Here is a 23,122-nt window from a genome sequence, read left to right as displayed (position 1 = left end):
ATTATAATAGGTACCTATAGGTACCTACTAATAAGGTATAGACTATAAGTATCAGTATATGTATACTATATATACATCAATATATAAGCATAATATTCATGAGTGTTGCTTAATATCTATATGTTTTATTTCATAAAGTGTAGGTAACCTATCTTCATTTTGTTGCCAAATTTACTACAAATAACCTAAACCTAAACCATAATCCTTATATCATATAATTTATAATATAATCATTGAATATTTTTTTTTTCATCAACAATACATATATTAAATACCTTTGACTAGTTTAATGCATATTATTTAGACGTTAAATATAGGTGTATAATAATATGTTCCAAGAAATATCGTCTTCGCTAAAGTCCCTGTGGAGTCCACGTTCACGCAAATCCTAACGGAACAATAATTCGAATGCGAGCTCTGAAAAATTGTATTATATTTGAATACTCTTATAACATTTTTAATTCATAATGTCAGTAAGTCGTACGCTGTCGCCTGTCAGGTATCACCTGAAAACATCTCGCGTTTATTGTCTCTGTAACACACACTGTTTATAACTCTCAAACACTTTTTTTATGTTCATTACACTGTGTGATGTCTACGCATCATATGCATCGCGATTCATTGACGCCGAGAAAAATCGGGGCGATCGTCGCGCGGAGGACGGCGGCGCGCGCGACGTCGTTGGCGGCCGCAGCAAACATGGTAGGCGATATGGCGGCGCCCCGCGATTGGTCGACGGCCGGTCACGTGCGGGGCGTGCCTTCCGGCGTTGTTTTACCCCTCTACCCGGCGACGGTGACGATCGCAGCGCGCACCGGCCCCGACGGCCGTCGTCACCGCCACCGCCGCCGCGCGCCAGTATGCCCAAAACGGTGTTCCGAGTTTGTTTGTGTGTGTGCGCGCGCCGCCCGTAGGTATATCGTACCATATGATCGTAGGGAATGAAAAAATCGTCTCGTCATTCGTTGTCCGCTTAGTGTCGAGTGTTGTTGACCGGATCACCGCCGTAATACATAGATACGACTCATCGGGCCGCTGCGCGCGCGTGCGAATTCTCATATCGACAACCTGTTTCGTTTGCTTTTAACGCGTTAGAGATATTTGATAATCGTTATATTGTCCGTATGCGATATTTCTTTTTACATCCGTCTCGCGGCTGTTTTTTTTTTTTTTTATCGACGTTATCACAGCGTTCGTCGAACAGCTTTCTACCCCCTCGCCCGTATTTCAATCACCGTCGTCGTCGTCGTCTAACTTCGCACGCTTTTTATACTATCCGCTGCACTCCGCGGTGTACAGTACATAAATTATATAGATTATAGTGCATGGTGTATTGGATGCGCCAACCATGAATTCGTTCCTCACCCACAACACGCTGCCGTACCATCAACCGACGCAGATGCACCAGATGATGATGGGGGAGCCTAAGTACTCGCCGCCGGACGACTACGGCAACATGCAGAACTACATGGGTTCCCCGGACTTTTTCAGCAGCCCTCACCATCAGCATCACCACCACCAACATCAACACCACCATCCCACTCATCATGCTAATCACCTGAGCCAACATACTCAACACATCGGCGGTGGTGGCGGTGGTGGCGGCGGCGGCGGCGGAGGCAGCGGTGGCGGAGGTGGTGGTGGCGGCGGTGGCGGTGGCCACCAGCAAGTGCAGGCCAACGGCGGTGTCGGCGTCGGCGGCTCGAGCGTCCTTGGAGCAAGCGGCGGCGGCCACTATCAGGGACACTACCAGCAACAGATACAGGCCATGTACCCGAGCCCAGGCCAGACTCCGTCGTATTACACCAGCGCGGCCTCCAATTACGGCGCTTACCAGATGCACCACGGTGGCCAAATGCCGCTCGAGGCGCAACAACCGCCGGCCGCTCTGATGCACAACGCCGCGGCGCAACAGTGTCAGGGCGGCAGCATAATACCGTCCGGGGCCGGTGGCGGCCTGCAGACAGTGGCCATTAACGCGGTAATGTCGCATGACATCAAGGACGACTCGTCACCGTCGCCGCTGCCTTGCCATCTGCAACCGAGCCCATCGTCGTCCAACCACATGTCCAACAATCCGCTGGACGGGTCATGCTCCGACGACATGGACGACTGCAACACGGACACGGACGAGATGATGATGACCACGGTCAACGGGTCACCGATAATGATGGACGACAGCGAGTCTTCGGACCGGGTCATCTACCCGTGGATGAAAAAGAACCACGTGGCCGGAATGCGTAAGTCCATACCTATAAATAGATTTATATTTTTAACTCTATTTATACATCGTTTACAACTCTTAGTACCTGCTTATACTTATAGAATATACGACTTGACCCATATTTATCGGTACTTGTGACTAATTTTAAGAGCTACGATATGAATTGGTCAACGTTTCTATGTAGGCATTGTGGTAATAAGTGTGTACACATCAAAAATATATAAAACTATATATACAGTACACTACTTTTCAAACTCGACTTCTTAGCTGATATAACATCACAACAATTGTATATTGTAATAATGTAACAAACGATATATGCATCTCTATCGTATTCGTTTTTTGATATTAAAGTATACTTATTTATACCGTCAGCGCCATTACTTCGTTTTAATTCGTATTGATTTTATACAGTATCACTTATAACCTAATTTTCAGTCTTAATTCGTGCTTGTCCAATTTGGGGGTGCGATATCGATTTTGTTATTATTATACGTGTAATACGTAGGTATATAATATGTAATACTTACAACTTACCTTTAGAATTATTTTATAGGGTATTTATGTGCATCTTAAACAATTCATAAATTGATCACTGCATCAGTAAAATGTAATAAGGCACTCATAAGTTTTAATTTCTAAGTAATAATAACCTATAAATAACAAAGCTCGTACACAGATTACGTTCTCTTACGTCTAATAAATATATCAATCGTATTAGTTAAATATTAGGTATATTTCTCTCTGCAGTTCTAATAATTTCAATCGATCAATATTATACCCATATATACCTATAATATGATAAATTCTCGTTTATGTAATACGAGTATGTTATATATTTCAAAGTTACAACATCAACCACATTATATAATTTGTAGGTACCTGTTCCAATGCAATATATTATACCTGCACTACCACATTGGTTCCTGCGTAGTATATATAATATAACAATATGTTTAATACATCCGTGTATAGTGCGAAATAATATGTGCTGTAAAAGGTCAGACGTATATTTTTCTCACTCAATAATATAGTAGAGTATAATATAGTATCATGCAGAGCGTGTGCATTTATGTGCATATACTGAGATACGTATGTCCATTGATACGTCATGTTCATTCATAGCGTGCTATTTTTTAGCGGTAGTTTTTCGTCATTGATGCATCTTCAGGATCTACCTGTTCATATATTAGGGTATTCGCAATATCCTGTTGACAAGTCGTAATACAATTGTACTGTGGTTTGAGAGGTTTGAATTTAATAGATCACGTATCCCGATTATATAATACCCTAAACCTTTTAAACGTCATTGTCGTTTAAAGCATCTATACTAATACATTATGTTTATTTAACAAAAAAAAAGGCGATATAAACCACCGTAACAAATTTAACAATACACACATACCGCTACAACAGGAGGCATCATGATCTATATATTGTGTTTTGGCCAATTCTCAAAAACGTATTTGGCCACTGTCCACACAAGACACTATAACACTATAAAAACATCTTATCCGTAAAAAAACATTTTTTTTCCACTATTATATTATCTAAATACGACTTCCTGTATATACGGTTTCTTTGTATGTAGGTAATACAAAACAATAATTCACATACTTATTTGCAGAAACCAGGATACGTCTTAGATATTTTACTCATGCAGTTTCATATATATATAATATTATATTATATTATATTATGTGCTCGTATCAAACAGGTACATAATAATAAAAACTGTAATTTTTGTTATACTAAATTATTATAGAGATAACCGTTAACATTTTAATATTTGTAAATTGGACAACGATTAACAACGAATAACAATCATGAGTTTTTTATTTAAAATACAAGACTTTATCATAGATGAAAAATATATTTCGATATCGACTATTCGTGAGATAATCGTATTACTATAATATCGATGTTTAGGTCAATAAAACTAATGATCTGGACGCTTTATTGTTTGGTAAGCACCGTATCCGCGATAAAATATAGGTTTAAGATATATAATGTATAGATTTTTTGTAATCGGAAAGAATAACAATATTATACGGTATAAACGTATATGCACTCGACGGTGTGTCCGAAAGAGAGCTGTTGTCGTAATAGGTATAATATAATAATAATACGCATTGTAGGGTACCTAGGTATAACATATATGAGATGAAGGCAACGAGATTAAGTGATCGGATAAGAAACAAATGAAACGGTATTATTCGAACTATTTCGTTTATGTGTGTGTAGGTACATAGTTTTATATTAATCCTCACGTAGTTGCCCCTGACACCTTCTCTTGCCGGGGATGCAACAATTATACCGATCTAAGAGTATACACATTGTATTATATCTATTTAAGTGCACATGGTTAAAAGCGTTTGAGGGATTTGTAAGCATCATTGCTATAGAAACTTCAGGACTATGTTGATGTTTTTTTTTTTTTTTAAATTGTCCATTAAGAATTCAATAGATGTGGTTATTAGTCTACTCTTAGATTAGATAAAACAAAATAACACTGTTTACAATTGTTAACTTGAGTTAAACTATGGAAAAATAAATATTATACTGCTTCCGTATTTTTTTTTTTTTTTTTTTTTTTGATGAAGTGCGTGTTGGAGTACAGCTGAGTTAGTAAAGACATTTCATTTCCAGTTTATTTTAGGCATTTGGTTATAACTTGATTGATTGTATAAGATTTTTCTTACAAGTGTCGTATGTAGGGAGCAGTTCTTTGATGATTGGTGATGAGGAGGAGTAAATTATAGATTCGTGTGTCCTATTCTAACGCTAATGATTATTATGCCAAGTGGTCTCTTCTTTTTAAAATAAGAGACAATTTCAATTTTGTAATGGAACGTTTTATATTTCTTGATTTGTTTGTAATAAGTACTCTATTCAAATTTTTCTTCTGTGATTCCATTGTTTTGTGGTTAATAATATTGAATGTCTTTAAGGTAAATTATAAGACGACGTCGTGTATATATATAATATTATGAAATTACGTATGTATATATGTGTAAACGTTTAATATTAGACACCTATAATCAATATATCTAAATTATACTCGTAATATATTTATACAGCAATACGCATACATATTTTTTGATATATAGTATTCGTATGATTATTATTAATATCTTAATAACCATAAATATTCGTATAATAATAAGTAGTAATTATATTATGCATAATACGCCGTATGATACAGTGCACGTGCGAAATCCATCGTCGTACTCATATTATACTTATAAGATATACCTACGACGAAAATCCGTCGGCCGTCGAGACACGTGACATTGACGGAGATTTTTCGCACGCACTTGACCGTTCCTCCGTGTTTAGAGACATTGCGGCCGCCCCCCGAAACCGCCAAGTCATCATGTTAGTTTCACGCGATTGTCTATGTATCACGTTTATAATATGTACTCGTTTGTCGGCACTGCTCTCTTTATAGTCAATCGTCAACTGAGTAGGTATCTCCCGCGCGCGTGCGTGTGCTCTGTTCACGGTATGACCGTATATACTGTAGGGTTAAGTTATATTTCAAGTTGTATTATAAAATTATTTAAACTATACATCGACTGTATAACTAATATTTTAGTCTCTGTGTTATATTTATGGGGTGAAAGAAGGGGTGGTATTCATCTGGTTCGATTTTACCGGTAACTCAACATATTATTTCTTATAATATAGTACTTACTACCTAGGTATATATAAGTACTTATGTGTTGATTGGCAATTAATATAAATAATATAATTATGTACAGTGAGTATAAGATCCTTAGTTAACTGACATTATCATAATATTATCACACCCCTGAAATAATAATGATACAGTTAGTAATAACAGTTGAAACTGCTACCTTTAGTTATTAAAATAATAACAAAAATAGTAACCAATAACTATAGCGCAAAAATAAATATAACCATTTATGACGCTTTTTCTAAAAATAGTTTTTAATAAGACAGTATTTGCATACCAAATTTTTATCCATATCTTTTAAAAATTCGATTATTTTGTGTATAACCCGATTTAGGTACGCTACCGTTCAGTATGACTTTTTACATGAACAGTTAAAAACCTGCTTATCTTAAAAGTACATAAATACCATGAAATGTAACAATCATTACCATTGCTCATTGTCCTGAAAAAAAATGTCTTGCATAAATAAAAATTCTTAATAAAGCTTGTATAATATAGCTTTTTATTTAAATATTATTTTTATGTTCTTATATTTAATATTATAAATAACTTAAATATTTATAAATTTTAAAATATTGAATATTTACCTATATTAAAATTAATATTATCTGAATGTATAGCTTAACATCTTGACTTTTATATCTTTGAATAAATATAATTTTATATAAATACAATTTTGAATGCTATTAAATATGACATAAAAATAATAGGTAATCATGTTCCTATATGTATATATTAAATAATAATAATTGTGCGCATTAAAAAGTTATATTTCACTAAGTCTATAACCACTTCATAATTTTTGTATTTCATTTAATTAGGCAATGTCAAATTGAAGAGACCATTTCATGAAATATTTTTATAATTCACTAACTGTGAAAAAGCCATTTTCATTTCATAAAATAGACAAGTTTTCATGAAAAGCAGATTTAACGAAATAGTTACAGCATATGTTATGTATATAAGCATAGGTCACACGATGTCTAATATTATACAAGCGTATAGTATACCTATATAGAGTACCTCTATGTATATAGTGTATGTTCTGCAGTATATTTGACCTTCGATTTATTATTATAAATGTTTCATACTTTCATTTCGGATTGGCTAAGATAACTTGTAATATTAAGCAGCACTGCAGCTAGCAAATATTGCAATTACTGCAACAGCTGAACACTCAAGATATGATGCAGAAGCTATAGTTTTCTCGTTGCATTGCATTAACCTACACGTGATATATGATATAGTTTATAATTTAATTTAATTAATTAACTAAATTTCATGTATATAATATAATACTTGTATTATTGCTTCCATATTGACTTAATTATCTACACTTGTATTATTGCACTTTATCTAGAATATGATCATTCTTTTGGTTATTATGCGCTACGATTTAGTTTTTATAGAGATTATATACGTTAAATAATGTTAAACGTAGTCATTTACGTTAAATTTGACAAGAAATTGATTTTACGTTGATTTATTAAAAATTAAAAATTTAAATTTAGAATTTGAATAAGCATTAAAAATGTATTAGTAATTAAAATTTATTAATTAAATAGATTTCTTTTTTAAATTAATTAATATTTTGAATTATTAAACCGATATAATAATTTTATAAGTAGATATATATACAACACTTCAATTAGCAATAATTAATGTAATCAATTATGATTCTTATGACACATTTTTTCTAACTAGTAACTACTTGAAGTTTTTAACTTCTCTAATTAATTTTTATTTCATATATTTTGTCAACAAATATTCGCGTATTTTTTTTTTTAGTCTATTCTAAATCAATTTTTCTTTTTGACAGACGCCCGCGAATACACGCGTTACTCTGCAACACATTATGTCATGTTTGCGGCTATAGCAAATACCTATTTTGATTTAATTATAGCAATAATAGCTCATATACAAATTTAAAATAATATATAATTACCACTGCAATTTAATTTCACTTCAAAATTTTATATTTAAATTACTTAGTTATTACTTATTACTATTATTATACAATTCTTATAATCTATTAAGATTAAATGATTTTCTTTCGTAAATATTGAATACACTCCCCGGATAAAATATCAAAACTATAGACAAAACTATATTATATTTTTTTTTAATGTATATAATATATTATACTAAACATTTACGAATTTCGCGTGTAAATAGTTTTATACACTCTGCGTCTATGCCGTGAAAATGAAATGGTCAGCGGTTGTCGAACTATTGCTGTTGTATACATGTGCGCGATAAAATAATGCAATTAAAATTTAGATATATTTTATATGACACTCACGCTGTTTATACGTAGATAGATGCTTATATTATAATGTGCACTACTTTATGAGTTATTAAAATACTACACATATTATAAATAGTTCTACTGCAGTGGCAATGACCGCTAAAATGGAAAGTTGTGGTTACGCATAATAACGTGTTGGACGTTTGTTTTGAATTGGAATTATTGACCGGCACACAATAACATATAAGCATTATTATGTGGTTTTAATTATTTTCGAAAACCTTTTCATGTATTTTATTTATCGTTTAGTAGTGATACGGAGATATGCGGAAAGATAGTATTAAAATAGTCCTGCAGCACAGTGACTAATGCCGCTCACAAGAAAATTTCGATAACTGATAAATAATTATATACACTATACAGTATTCCGCAATACTAGATATTATATGAAATTGTAAATCTTAATTATTGTTAATATAATAAATCATACACATTTATAAACATTATAACTTGTACAAAAATATAATGTGCATTCATTTAGAAGGACGAGTGTCTATGTAGGTTTAGAGTTAATTAATAAATTATATGTAAATTTCGATATAGGTAACCATAATATAATATACAATATAGCAATATACTCGTATGTAGGCTTATTTTAAATTACCACTACTGATCGCAGACAATTTAACCAATCTTCAATCAGACTCAACTATCAAATGTTTATACATTTTCATTCAGTTTAAATTATATAATTTTTTACAGTACATAAATAAATGCATATCACTAAAAAAATTGTTTTTATTTATTTAATTTTAATGTATAGTCACCACTGATTTGCATATATATCTGAGATATACACTTTTTAAGTATAAATTAAACTTATTTAATTGAGAAATGCAGATACGTAGTCGTCAAAAACAACAGTTTAAAATTAAATAAAATAAATAAATATAAGTGTAAATTATATGAATTTATCAAAATTGTTTTATTTGTATATTTTCACTTCATAAAACAACATATATTATAGGAATAACTATATTGAATACTGAATAAATATATAGGAAAATTAACCAAATAATACACCTAATATCCCTTTTTTTAAATAATGCAATTTTCATAATCTATTTTGAATCTAAATTCGAACAAAAAATTCCAATTTATTAAGACATATTTATAATAAGAATAAAATACTAAAAATCTTATATGTTTGTAAAATCATTTATTATTTATATTTAATTTATGCTGATAAATTAATACTAATAACTATAACATTTAAATCACCATAGCCCCATATTTTCCATGCATATTAACATAAAATAATAACTATTCTTAGTATATATAATATTTAATAACTCGAAAAATTATTAGTTCAAATTTTGATTTAGATATCTACATTAAAAGTCACAAAAAAATTATTTGCTGATTAATTTAAAGTAAAATATTGGAGCTCTAATTTAAAAACAGAACTTTTTATCACTACAGAATAATCCTTATATAGTATAAAAAATATGGTCTTTAAGTATATGTACAGTTTCTAAATATCAGATTTTGAACAACTACGTTAACAAATCCGAGAAAAAATAGGTAGGCATATTTGGAAAATCACACTGTTTACAATATATTAATTATATTAATGAAATTATTATATATTTTAATAAAATATTCAGTGATAATATAATTAGTTCATACGTCAGTCTGTAGTTAGTCTATCATTCGAGTTTAAGTTAATAAAATGAATAAATAAATATCACAACGAAATTCTTTATTTAAATCAACAAACTTCATTATTTAAATTATAAAAACATTGAATTAGTAATCTTATTTCTTTAAGTAACTCGTGCTAACTAAATAGTTAAATACAGCATTTAGCAAGAATATCTAGTATTTTATTTTAGCTTTAAATTAAACTACATCTAGGGGATAAGACGTTAGGTCCTATATATATAGTACAATTAAATACATTTAGTAGCACTGCTGTAGTGTCATATTTATAATGTATAGAATTATATACTTACCAATGTAGAGCTTTGACATGCCTTCACTCATTAATAAAATTATAATTTATCACTTATCGATTATTATAATAACTATTTAATATATTCATATATAATTTTATTTATTTTATAACAATATAAGTCGTCTATTATCTTATGTCCTTATAATAATTGTTAAAACTTTAAATCTCTATTTTTGCCTATAATAAGTGAACATCATGTAAATCGAACAACAGCAACAGCCGTTAGTACGTATATCTACGTAAAATATTGTTTATAATAATAATAATTATTATTATTGAATATATATATATATATATATATATATGTATATGTATATATTTGTATACACATTCTACATATTATTACACTATATGTCTATGATCTATTATGTATATAATATGTTAACGTAAAAATAGATAATATATGGTGTTTGTCAAACTTTGTCATTGAACTTTTTAATTTCTCGACACCGTCATCGGTAAATAACATGGAATAATGGATGATACCGTGTCGACATTACAGCTATAATTATACATGGTCTTATCGCGAAGAGATAATGCGTACAACTGCTGCTACAGTGGCAATGGCAGTGAAGGATGTTTCTGCGATCACGATTATCCATAAATCATTTTGCACGATCGATAAAATCTTTTGCGAGCATCCGATTCGGATTTCTTGCGACATTCATTAAATTTTCAAGGATTTATTTTACTAAACCGTACAAAAAATATATTTACTTAAGTTATTTTATGGGCGCAATATGCACTGCTGCGTAAAATTATAGGTACGACCCGAGTCTTTAAACCTAAGATTGCCTGGTCATGGTGATGGACACTGATTGTACATTGTCAGTATAATATGAAATAATTATAACAGACATTTAAGCGCGAAATGCATGTGAATCAATGCAGTAAAATAATATGCGTTTGAGTATTATTAAAAACAGTATTTTCAATTATATTTTTCTATAATTATTATTACAGCAATAATATATTGTGAACCGGAACGTTGACCGCCCGCGATTCCGATGATCTATATTCTTACATCTGTTTGACTATCTATACTCAGTTGTAAGTCTTAACATATTATTATTATTTACACTTACGCTACTGTATAATAAATATTCACATACGCGTGACCTGAGAGTTATCTGCAGTGGTTAGTCTACTACGCGCATGTAGATACTTAAACGGCTGAGACTTATTACAAAACTCAATATATTTTATTTTCAGCGTCTTTTCTCTGCGGCGCTGTATTTTACCGAGATCTCTTTTAATCCGTGCATCACGCGGCTTAAATTTATCGGAGTTTCTCTATTTCTTACTCGAATATTGCACTATATAAAACATATTTTATATTATATTATACGTATATACGTGGTTTTTTTCTCCCGCACGATTCCTATATTTATATAATATATATCATACATTTGAGTATTTTTATTTTATTTTTTATTCTGCTCTTCTCTCGTAGGACCTGCAGGCGCTTTGTGGCCTTTTCCTTGTGCAGTTTTCATTCACGACACGTATTTGATTAATGGTTCAACGGGGTCAGGAGCATCTGCCGTTATACATCCGGACAAGGATGGGCGAGGCATAGGGGTATATCGGGGAATATACAATATACAGGGCGCGCACGATAGACAGAGAATGTGCGTGTGACGAGTAGAGTGCGGCGGGAAACCCGCGGCGGACCGTACACGGTAAAAAGCCAAAACCTTTGTGCGCCCTTTTTCAAACCCCGTCGGAATATTGTCGAAAATTTAGCTAGTGACATGTCCTTTGAACGTTCTCGCCATGCCGCCGCAACCATCGGCGTGTCCGCGAGAATACATTACACCCTAGGGACTGCTACACACATACACACGAACACACACACACGCGCGCGTACTACATACAAACACACGCACGCACTTACGTCCATTTGTATAAAGCTACTGTTCCTTATTCACGTGCGTTTTCCTCTTCCCCCCTTTTTTTATACGTGCCAACGGTTTTCACACAACGTTGACACGTCAAAAGATTTTATTTTTTCATTATCCCATCCTATCCTTTTTTTTTTTAAGTGCGCATACCTGGTACGATAATAATATATATACACGTATTACGTTGCATAATATTCGCACGTATACCTATACCGACATAGCCATAAAACGTTGAAGATCGAAAATCATATTGGTTAATTTATTAAAGCGCAGTATACTACTGTTTTGATGGAAAAAGCAGATATTTCAAAAATGTTCATAATTTAACCTATAGATGTGAACACACACTTTTAATATTATATGCCAATTGCCAACATATATTTTTATTTATTTTGTTCCTTAGTCATCACTCATTAATTAAAGATAAAATGTATATCTAAATTATGTTATATATCCTACATATAAGAACAACGGACGATGGTAGGAAACGATAACAGTATACGTACAATACCTATGTAGTATATATTGTTAAACAGTTTATTGAATAAAACACCAAATCTTAAGCCTCAAATCTGATAATGTCACATTATCTGTATATTGATAACACTCTTTTTATTGATGTTTACCGACAAACATCTGGAAGTCACTTTTTTCAACCAAAAAATATTTATCTGTTCTGCAGTCCCGTATCATTCCAACAAAAGATAACTTAAACACTAAATTGCTTTATCGGATGATTAAATTTCTTCATTTTTGAATAAGTTAAAATTTGAGCTAAATTCTGTTTTTAAATTTAAATCATATAAATCATACATAGATACTAAGTTTTTGATATCTGCAAATGTTTCATATTTCGTTTTTCTTTTCAATAATTCTGCTCAAAATTACTTTTACCACCACTGTTATGAGACAAAAATAATAAACCTTTTTAATTTATAACTTATAAGCAACGAGGCGTTTCCTGTAGGGCGTTTTTGCAATATATACGCCCTCTCAAGGGAACGCCTCAAAGCCGTATTTTTACTACCTTCAATTTCGTTTTTACGTTGGTGTATAGATATGTATACGTGTATATAATACAAAGCATTGACAACTAATTCATACCTAAAATATTTAAAGTCTTATATTTAACAGTTTACATTCAAGAAACAATATTATTGTAGCCCTAAATGTGTTCATAATTATACATACTATCGCAAAAATTAAAAATAAAACCTAGGAAACATAAATTTGTCACCAAATGCCTTGTAAAAATAGATGAAATAGGTTAATACACAACTAAAATATATACATATAATATTCGGTAAAAAATAAATATCGAACCTTATATCGATGATAAGGGACATCACATGTGTAGTAGATTTCAATTGTCACATCCAAACGTGATGCAAGCCTTATACTTTAGAATATAATATATTAAATATACATACTTTGTCGATACTCGTGTGATAGATTAATATCGACATTAATTTTGTCATCTTCTAAGTACCCGTAAATTATCAATAACGAATAGACTGCAGGTTGCTGCAGGAGGCAAGCCGCAGCGACGGCGAGACGATAAGATGTAGATGTTGATAAATTACAAGGGGCTGTGTAACTATACACAATATATATTATATATACCTGCATAATATATAGTTACTGTGTATAAAGTACTATAAACACAGCGACGAGTGTAATGCATGTGGTATCTAAACGGTGACTGTGGTTGTACGAGCCGTGTGTGTATTATTTTATATATATATTATATGGCGGTGGTCGGTGGATACCTATTATACAACAATGATAATAATAAATATATAGGACCCATAGGACACAAATCGCGCGCAATTCAATGATATATAATGATGATTATGATAATAATAATAATAACATATACACAAACATATAATATTATAATAATGTACAGGTACGCGTATCGATCACATCCAAGTGACGGCGTACAATAATAGTCGTCGTCTCGATGTGTCCTTCGGTGTGCATTAATTTTTTTGTACATACGTCGAATCCCCATAAATATCGTTGTGCGGCTCACATAGACGTATAAATGTGTACATTGTCCGTGACCCTCCCGTGCAGTTTATCACAATCAAAATAATAATAATATGTATAAGAACATGCCGTTATTAATAACGCGTATATAATAATATATACAATAATAATAATATATATATATCGACCTCATATCGTCGCAGCAACAGGGGAAGTCTCTTATATATTACCTACACGGGTGTCGTAATGTGCTTGTGCGGTGTTAAGTAGGTGCTTATAGTGGTCTGTCCAACGCATGTACATACCTAAAAATGCATATCTATATATATTATATATACCTATATACGTTTATAATACGATATACATCACATCAGTAATAATGTAAACGGGGACGTAAAATATTATTATACGTATAAATAATAATGGCCCCACACTAGTCGATGCGTACACGCGGTGCAGTATCGTCTCGAGATTCTCCGGGGCGGCGGCGTGGAGGAGCGTGTAAAACGCGCTAACGACAATGGCAAGCGATTTATAATTTTTGGACCGCGCGACCTCACCCGGCGAACGCGCGCGCGGACCGCCACGCTACAGCCCGCGAGATTAATATCGTTCGACAGGGCGGTCTCATTGTGCCCCTTAATGATCGCACACAAACACATAGTACGTATACATACACGCGAACACTGCACCAGCGCGTTTATACTCCCAAAACACCCATTACAGAGGTCACGTAAATTACGTACAGGCAGGTAGGTAGGTGTATACGTGTGTGGTTGTCGTTGTATTATGTATAGATGATGTATATACACCTATTATATTTACTGCGCGTATCAAGCACTGCTGCAGACGAGCTCTATTCATTGCTAATTTGAACATCTTTAGACCGCTATTGATATGATATACGCGCACTCCTCTCATGCATATATACATATATTATATTATGTGTTTATACACATACAACGATATTATACTGATGCAACGACACGGCCAAGCTCATTTGTATCCGCCGAAGGTATAATAATATCAAGTATAAGCACAGACATACACACACAAACACACACTCACATACACACACACACTAGCACAACGATCACCGGTGGTCCTCTTCGCTTGCTGTTCGACAGTCGTACACGCAACACGCACCGGCTGTTTTATAATATTATATTCTTTAATATGTGTTTTAAGTAGGTCCTTCAAACGAATCCTTCACGTATGTAAGTGATAATATTGTACTATTAGGTCGATTGATCGACGCAAGCTTTTTTTTTTAATTAATTTTTTTTTTCGATCAATTTGGTTACTATGATTTTTTATATCCGCGGATCACATGTTTAGTTTTATATTTTTTAGGTACGAGTTTTTAAAAGCATTAAAGCTTTTAAGAAATAGATATACCATATAAATCCTAATTCTATGGAGTAATACGATAGTAACGCGCTGAAGCGGTGTATCACATTTGCCGGTACTATACAAATTCACGTGTAGATGCGTTTGTATACGTTCTCAAAACTATTACAATATAAAAGTATATTATTATTCATTATTAAATATTAAAATATTAATCATTATTCAAAAATCACTTCACATTGTATCCCGATCGTGCGAATCGTGTTAGATATTGTATTATCACGGTAAAAAAATACATTATACACCAGAAGTTGTGATTTATACTAAGTTTATTCCGTTGATCCGTTATTTAATAAATAGATAAGTTTGATTTTTATTTCCCTTCATAATTATATCTATTTATTATTTTATAATTCATAAAAGAATCCTTATACCTATAATACCTATAGGTACATCATGTACCTAATACCACCAAATTATTATGCAATTTTCAGACCTGTTCTTTTTGACGAATTCACTTAAAGAAGTTTAATAAAAGCTTTTTTGAAACTGATAATTTTATACATATTTGTTTATCATGAATTAATTTAGTTTAACGAAAAACTTATAAATAAGCGTAGTAATCTCAATGGCTCACAAAATGTACTGAGCTTACTGTATGTAAATCGTAATAATCGGAGAGCGCTGCTCGAAAAAGTTTTGTAAACGGGTCCGAAAAATTATTATTTTATTATATTATTTAGATTTTTTTATTCATTTTCCGACAGAGTAAATATTGTATACAACAACTAGCTGACGTTTAATCAATAGCCGGTAATCAAATTACGGGAATCAAACATTGTACTCGAGCACCGCCCCAATACTGCATTGATAATTATATTATTTTCATTCGTGTGAAACCGTACATGAAAACGCCCAAAATCCACAGTAATTTACGACGACTCTCTCAATTCTGCCCTAAGCAAACATCAAGCCTAAATTGTAATCGCAATCGCTTGAGTAAGATATTTACAATTTTTAGATATCTAAAAATACAGTTTTTAAACATTACTCACGATTTTAAAGGTGATCATTATCGTAATAAGTTAGATTAAGTAAAATGCACCGAATAATTTAGAGTAATGTTTGGCTAAATGTTGTGGTTAATAATAACGATTTACCACAATATTCCTGAAGTATATAACATTATTCCACATTTCAAAAAGTAGAATCCAATAAATTCCACCAAAATAATGGAATATGATAATTGTTAAACCAATTACTACTCATCAATGTGAGTTAATCCATCAATACAAATACTTGCAGAATCTATTAAACATATTATAAAATTACCAAACATTTTAAAATGATTTTTTTCGAAAATCAACTTTCACGTTATCACGTCTACCTAAGTATTCTCGGCAAATAAACTAAATATTATATAGGTATAATTACAATGAAGTCGTACCAAGGTGCTAATAAATCGGTTAACCGCAGAAATAATTACATAACTAAACAGTTATCATTTAATATATCAATATTACAATACATTAATATTTTGTGCCACTTTCAATTATTTTGGTATATTATTCTTAATTTTAAATTTAGTTTATACTTGATATTTTCTTATTTATATATTACATTATTATTTTTTTTTTTTGTATCCGATTTTTGGGAAAATTTTTGTTGGAAAAATTATTTTTCTTAACACATGATGACTTCTAGACTTTTACTTTTAAATCACATGACACGACACGGTATTCCACGCACCAATACTTCAAGATAAGCCATAAGTGATGCATATACCTATATATATTCTATTTATTCTACGTAATAACACTATTATACAATGTAATTCATAAACAAAATATATAGTTACGTGTATAAGAATTACTAGGTTTATTTTTAAAAATTATTGCGTATAATAAAAACAAAGTAGGTATTCAGAAATTAGCAACTGGAAAATAATAAATAATATCGGGTTCCCTAAAAGTAATATTTTTAATTATATGATTGCAGTTAGAATTTTTATACTTAAAATGTCATTTTTATTTTTAAAAAACAAATTATACAAAAACTTTAACAATTAAAAAATTTAAATGTAAAATAAGACTTGTACACATACACTCGTTATTAATATCTTATTACCTCATGTCGCCCGTGTAATGTGTACACCAACACCAACGGCGTTTGAAAAAAATAAATACCATAAATCTTTTAATTAGGAGGTAAATGTTGAATTATAATAATACAATTTTCTCGAATATTATATATAGCTGTTAGGTATATAACTATCTTATTATGGAGATATAATATATATTATATTGGTGTTAATACAACACGTCTTTTTTGATGCGATATATCTGTATATTTAGTAGGTACCTATACCGTTGCACAACAACCAATATATTTTATATGCACAGTGACTGCGGCAGCCCCTAAGGCTAATGATAAAATAATATACTAGTGTACATGTGATTTTTTTTCTTTTCGCCAATAGATGTGTTTTGCTCTCTACAACACACACACACACACAACTAGCACACGATCTTAACGAGCTGCAAGGCCGTCGTTGTCACTGAAGTGCGTTCTTTTATATACATAATATAACCTATATAAATATATATTTACATGTACACTGTATAGTATGTTTTTGTGTAATAGAAAAGTTGATGTCGAACAACAAACACACACGCGCGCCTGTGTGTAATACTTTAAGTGTGTATATTGTATAAAAGTAATATAATAATAATAATAATAATAATTTTAATACACATACGCATACACGCCACAAAGACAGAACATAACGGCAGCAGAAGCAGCTATTCGTCGTCGGGTGACCCGGCAACGTCGAAAAACGCACCCGAGACGGCGGCATAAATTATTATTATATACGCTGCGCATACTGCTCCGGCAACGTTCCCCCATTTAAGGACCGCCGCCGCTGTAACCACCACGCCCTTGTCTACCGACCGAACATGGCTCCGGCATTTCAATAATAATAATAATAATAATAATGGGAGAAATATTTCGAAATTAAACGTTCGGGCGCAGAAAGACGCCACCGCTCAATATTATCATCGAGCATATATTATCTACTAAATGACAGTGTGTACCAATATATAAATACATATACCTACTTACACGCTCAATGTTATTGACACAATCTATGCGTATAACAGTTATCAGCAGTTGGTAATTAATATATAGCTTTTTTTAAACGAAAGAACCGTTTAGACTATAATTTGTCCTTTCTACTTTAATTTTTAAGCATTTCTACGAGTGAAACAATCCACATTATTTGCATTATTCATGTTTTCTAATAAACCAAAAGAAAGAAATTACTTTTTTATTTATCAAGATAATTCAAAAAATTTTAATATTTTTTCTACTTTATATCTTTCGTGGGAGTCGCGGAGGACAAATAGGTACCTATATTCTTGTTTATGAGAAACGTAAACCAAAAAAGTTCAGTAATTACTTTCTGATGTACATTATTATATTTATAATTATTTACCAAGAAAATTAAACTTTACTAATAATATGAAGGCTTACATTTTAAAATAAACTGCAAATATCCATAATCTATTGTGTCATTCAAAATCGCTTAATTCCTATAAACTTTGCATGTACCTATAAACACCAAACAATTATTTGAATTACATTGTTAACTACTCTACTTCCTTTTGACTATTCATCCATATACCACTCATCGGCTCGTTCACACCACAAAGCGTTATATTAAGTTTTATAATAATACCGTAAAAAATGATATGCACACGATATATTCCATTAAAAACGAATATAAAAACAACCCAACATCGCGATAACATTATATATATTCAAGTGTACTCCTAATGTACCTCCACAGTGTCTGTCGATTTTTTGATAGTGTTTATACGTGTTGTTCGTATTCCGATATAAGTATTCGTTTCTGATGATGTGTATAAGACTTATGTTTTCTGATTTCAGCGAACGGCGCGTATCAGCCAGTGGACGTGAAGAGACAGAGGACCGCGTACACAAGGTATCAGGTGCTAGAGCTGGAGAAGGAGTTTCACTTCAATAAGTACTTGACACGTAGACGGAGGATTGAAATCGCTCATTCGTTGGTACTGTCCGAGCGGCAGATAAAAATATGGTTCCAGAATCGACGTATGAAGTACAAAAAGGACAACCATCTTCCCAACACGAAAAACGTGCGCCGGAAAAACGGAAGCACGCAACCGGCGGGAAAAAAGTCCCGGGCCAAAAACAATAACAACAACAATAATAGTAACAACAACAACAACAACCATCAGCAACCGCTGTGCTCACCGTCTGGATTAAAAATCGATTCGCACGATATGTCACCGCAACAACAACCCGAGTTGAGGTTACAACAACAGAGTGATACCGGGTCGACGTCGCTGATGACCGCCATAATACCGTCGTCATCGACGTCTTCGTCTTCGTCGTCGTCTGCCGCCGCGTCGGTCGCAGGACACAACAATCCAGCCGCCGCTATGCAGCAACAGCTTCATCAACAACAACAACTTCAGCAGCAACAACAGCAACAGTTACAACACTGTATGAACCACCGGCCAACGCATCTGTCTCAACACCTAGGGCAACAGCAACAGGGTTTGGCCATCGGAGTCGGAGCCGGTGAGTATGGCCTCACTCAGCTATAACGGCAGGTTTGCAGATCGTGAGCCCGTTTTCCAAGGTATAAGTTACTTGACATAAAATGAAAATATACGAAAAAATAACTATAAAATGAAAAAAAAAAAAATACGAAGTGGCCACCGTGTTATGATCAATATAGATACTTTATTTTAACCCATCATATATATATTGCAGACATTCTCACTTTTTCAGACATTCTATGTATAATATCTTCCAACGGATTTTTCCCTTCAGTCCGATTAGTTATGTTATACGCACCTTAGCATCCAAGTGACTGTTTATTGCTCGATTTTTCCATACTGTATATCGTTTGTAATTATCGAAAACGTGACGATAAATATATCTGACTTTCGATTGACGTATTGTGTCACATATTATAAGAGTCTGTGGGTATATATTTACTAAAACATAAATATTTTGACTGTGAAAAGAATAATTCCTATGGTATTTAATTATGTGTATTCGTGTCTGATAATTGGCTTATTGAAATTTTCTGGCAAAATCATCATTTTCGACGCACAGTAGATATATATATAAATTGGTTAAAGTGTTTATATTTATGGAAAAAAAATGTTATTTAATGTTAGTGTCACTTATATTTAGATCTTTTTTGCCCAATCGTTTTGTTTTCGTTACGATAAAAAGATTCTACGTATATATGCTATACATATATATATATATGAATAATTTATATAATTTATAAGATAGAAACATTATTTATATACAACTTGCATACATATATATATATATATGTATGAGTTATATAAAATATATGAAGAATAAAATTATATACAGCTCATTTGTAAATTTTAAAAATATATTGTATACTATATAAAGAATCGTATTATAATTATTATCATTATTATTATTATTATTATTATTTTTTTTTTTTTGTAATCTTTTAATATGTATATAAAATATAAATCACAAAAACACAAGCTCATTTATTTATTGACCTATAAAATATAATATATGATAGGTATTACTACTTTATTATAAGATTCACATGTCTACTGTAATATGTAAATGTTTTTCCATGACTATATTATATAAACTATAAATGAAAAACTATTTTTTGTTTTATCGTTGTCGTCGTGTTAGAATGTCTTTTTCTTTTTTTGTATACTCAAAGAAAAAGAAAATATTTTTAACTTGTGTATTATACTTATATACTATGTATAATATATTATTGTATACTTTAAGAGTCGCTACATATATTTTCAACCTTAATTGTTTTAAAATATGTATTTCTTTTCTTTTCATTTTTCCTTTATCATATATTCATGTTATACTTGTTATGCTGTGTCTAACGAAATACGATAAGTTTCAGTATAGTTGACAGTGTTATCATTAAAACATACTGTGTAATAATATGAGCATATTATAAATTATTATTCAAACAAAAAATAATACAAATAAATTAATATAATATGGAGAAAAGCAAATCAAAATACAAACCGTCATTGAAACAAAAGGGTTTTTATTTTTCTAATATTTAGTATTGGTACCTTTACTGGCTATATCCGTGTATACTATTAGTAAAGTGTAAGTATACACTTACAAACACTGTACTTAATAATGTAAGTATAACACCAGTATCCATGCCTTATAGAATGCTTTTCAAAAGTATTTAATAATTATCTCTTGAAAAAAAAAACACTATATCATAAAAATGTTTAACGTTCCTCTATTTTTTTTTTTTTTTTATACTTAATACCCGACAACCAGCACTTTGAAAAACATATTAGTAGGCAATAACCAGATAGCTATAATGACAACTGTTAATTATTTTCTTTGAAACAAGAATAAAAGTAGTAAAACCATAATTATGGAAAATGCGAATCTAAAAATAAAACTCAATAAAATTGTCAATTACTGGTCAACAAACAATGTAAAGAATCTATTCCAATTAACCAATATGTATTATATTTTATCAAATTTTTAATAATATTAAATTAGGTTCCTAAATTCTGAATAATGGATGGTAGATGCCTAAAGTACTTTAATATATCTTAGAAGTTATAAATATTCCCGTATTCATTCTAAAAATAACTTTAAAAAAATATTTCACTTAAATACAAACAATTCATGATATATAAGTCAATACATTATTGAGATTTTGCAAACTTTCATGATGCTATTATTGAGCTATAAAATATAAAAACGTACCTATAATAATATTTTTGCATTTTGGCGCGTATCGACAGTGTACCCTTCTCCGCTAGTCGCTACAATCCTATGCAACGAGACGGATTCTTGGCAACACGAGCAAAGACTATAATATGTATATTGTTCTTTTCTCGAAACTGAGATTTTAGTAATATGCCAATGCGAAGAGAGCAGTCTAAAAATTATAATATTATTACTATCATAGGTTTTAGGTTAACATAACAAAATACAAATATAGATCTCGATAATATCATTGATATCATCACGGAAACACCAGTTCATGTATTTATTGTGATATAATTACGAGATCAGATAAAAGCGTAACTTTTAAGAAAAGTTAATTAACATTACCAGTTTTTTTTTTTAAATTAGCATCCTCATAATTCATGTTATTTGTGAACTATATTTTTTTTATATAAGTATGGGGTTTCAGCACCCCTTCCTCCAAGTTTTTCATTTAAATCGTGCCATTAATCAAAGATACACGACACAAACGAACAGAGACCCATTACTATTAAGCTATTGGATAGTACATTGTTTTAAAATCGTTTAGCCAATACAACTGATATCATTGTTAATCGTAAAATCATAACATATTTTTTCACTCGTGTTTAAATGATAACTTCTTCATCGCTCAGAAACTTCTGTGTGAATTAGAGCCGTCGTTTCAATCCCCGATACGTTGTCAAAAATCATATGTTTAGTGAACATAGATATAACGTGTATTATGTTAAAATCAATATAGAGATCCAAGAAACGTTTCAATAAATATATATAATCCAATGCCCATTGCGTACGCCTTATGCTATATTTATAAAATATTCATTATTATCACCATTTCTTCCTTCATATTATTAACTACTGTTACTAT

General features: G+C 31.5%; 1 protein-coding gene across 1 annotated transcript; it reads left to right on the top strand.

Moving 5' to 3' along the window:
* Positions 1–872: 872 nt before the first annotated feature.
* On the top strand, positions 873–20,735 carry LOC112594302 (homeobox protein Hox-A4-like). Its single transcript, XM_025339019.1, has 2 exons — positions 873–2,240; positions 19,387–20,735. The coding sequence occupies exons 1-2, from the start codon at positions 1,349–1,351 to the stop codon at positions 20,085–20,087; spliced, it is 1,593 nt and encodes a 530-aa protein (XP_025194804.1). The 5' UTR covers positions 873–1,348; the 3' UTR covers positions 20,088–20,735.
* Positions 20,736–23,122: the final 2,387 nt, after the last annotated feature.

The sequence above is a fragment of the Melanaphis sacchari genome, unplaced genomic scaffold (assembly GCF_002803265.2).
Source record: "Melanaphis sacchari strain LSU unplaced genomic scaffold, SCAv2.0 Contig0_pilon_pilon, whole genome shotgun sequence".
Classification (NCBI taxonomy): Eukaryota; Metazoa; Arthropoda; class Insecta; order Hemiptera; family Aphididae; genus Melanaphis; species Melanaphis sacchari.
Note: the sequence above shows the minus strand (reverse complement) of the source record. Positions and strands in the feature narration are given on the sequence as shown.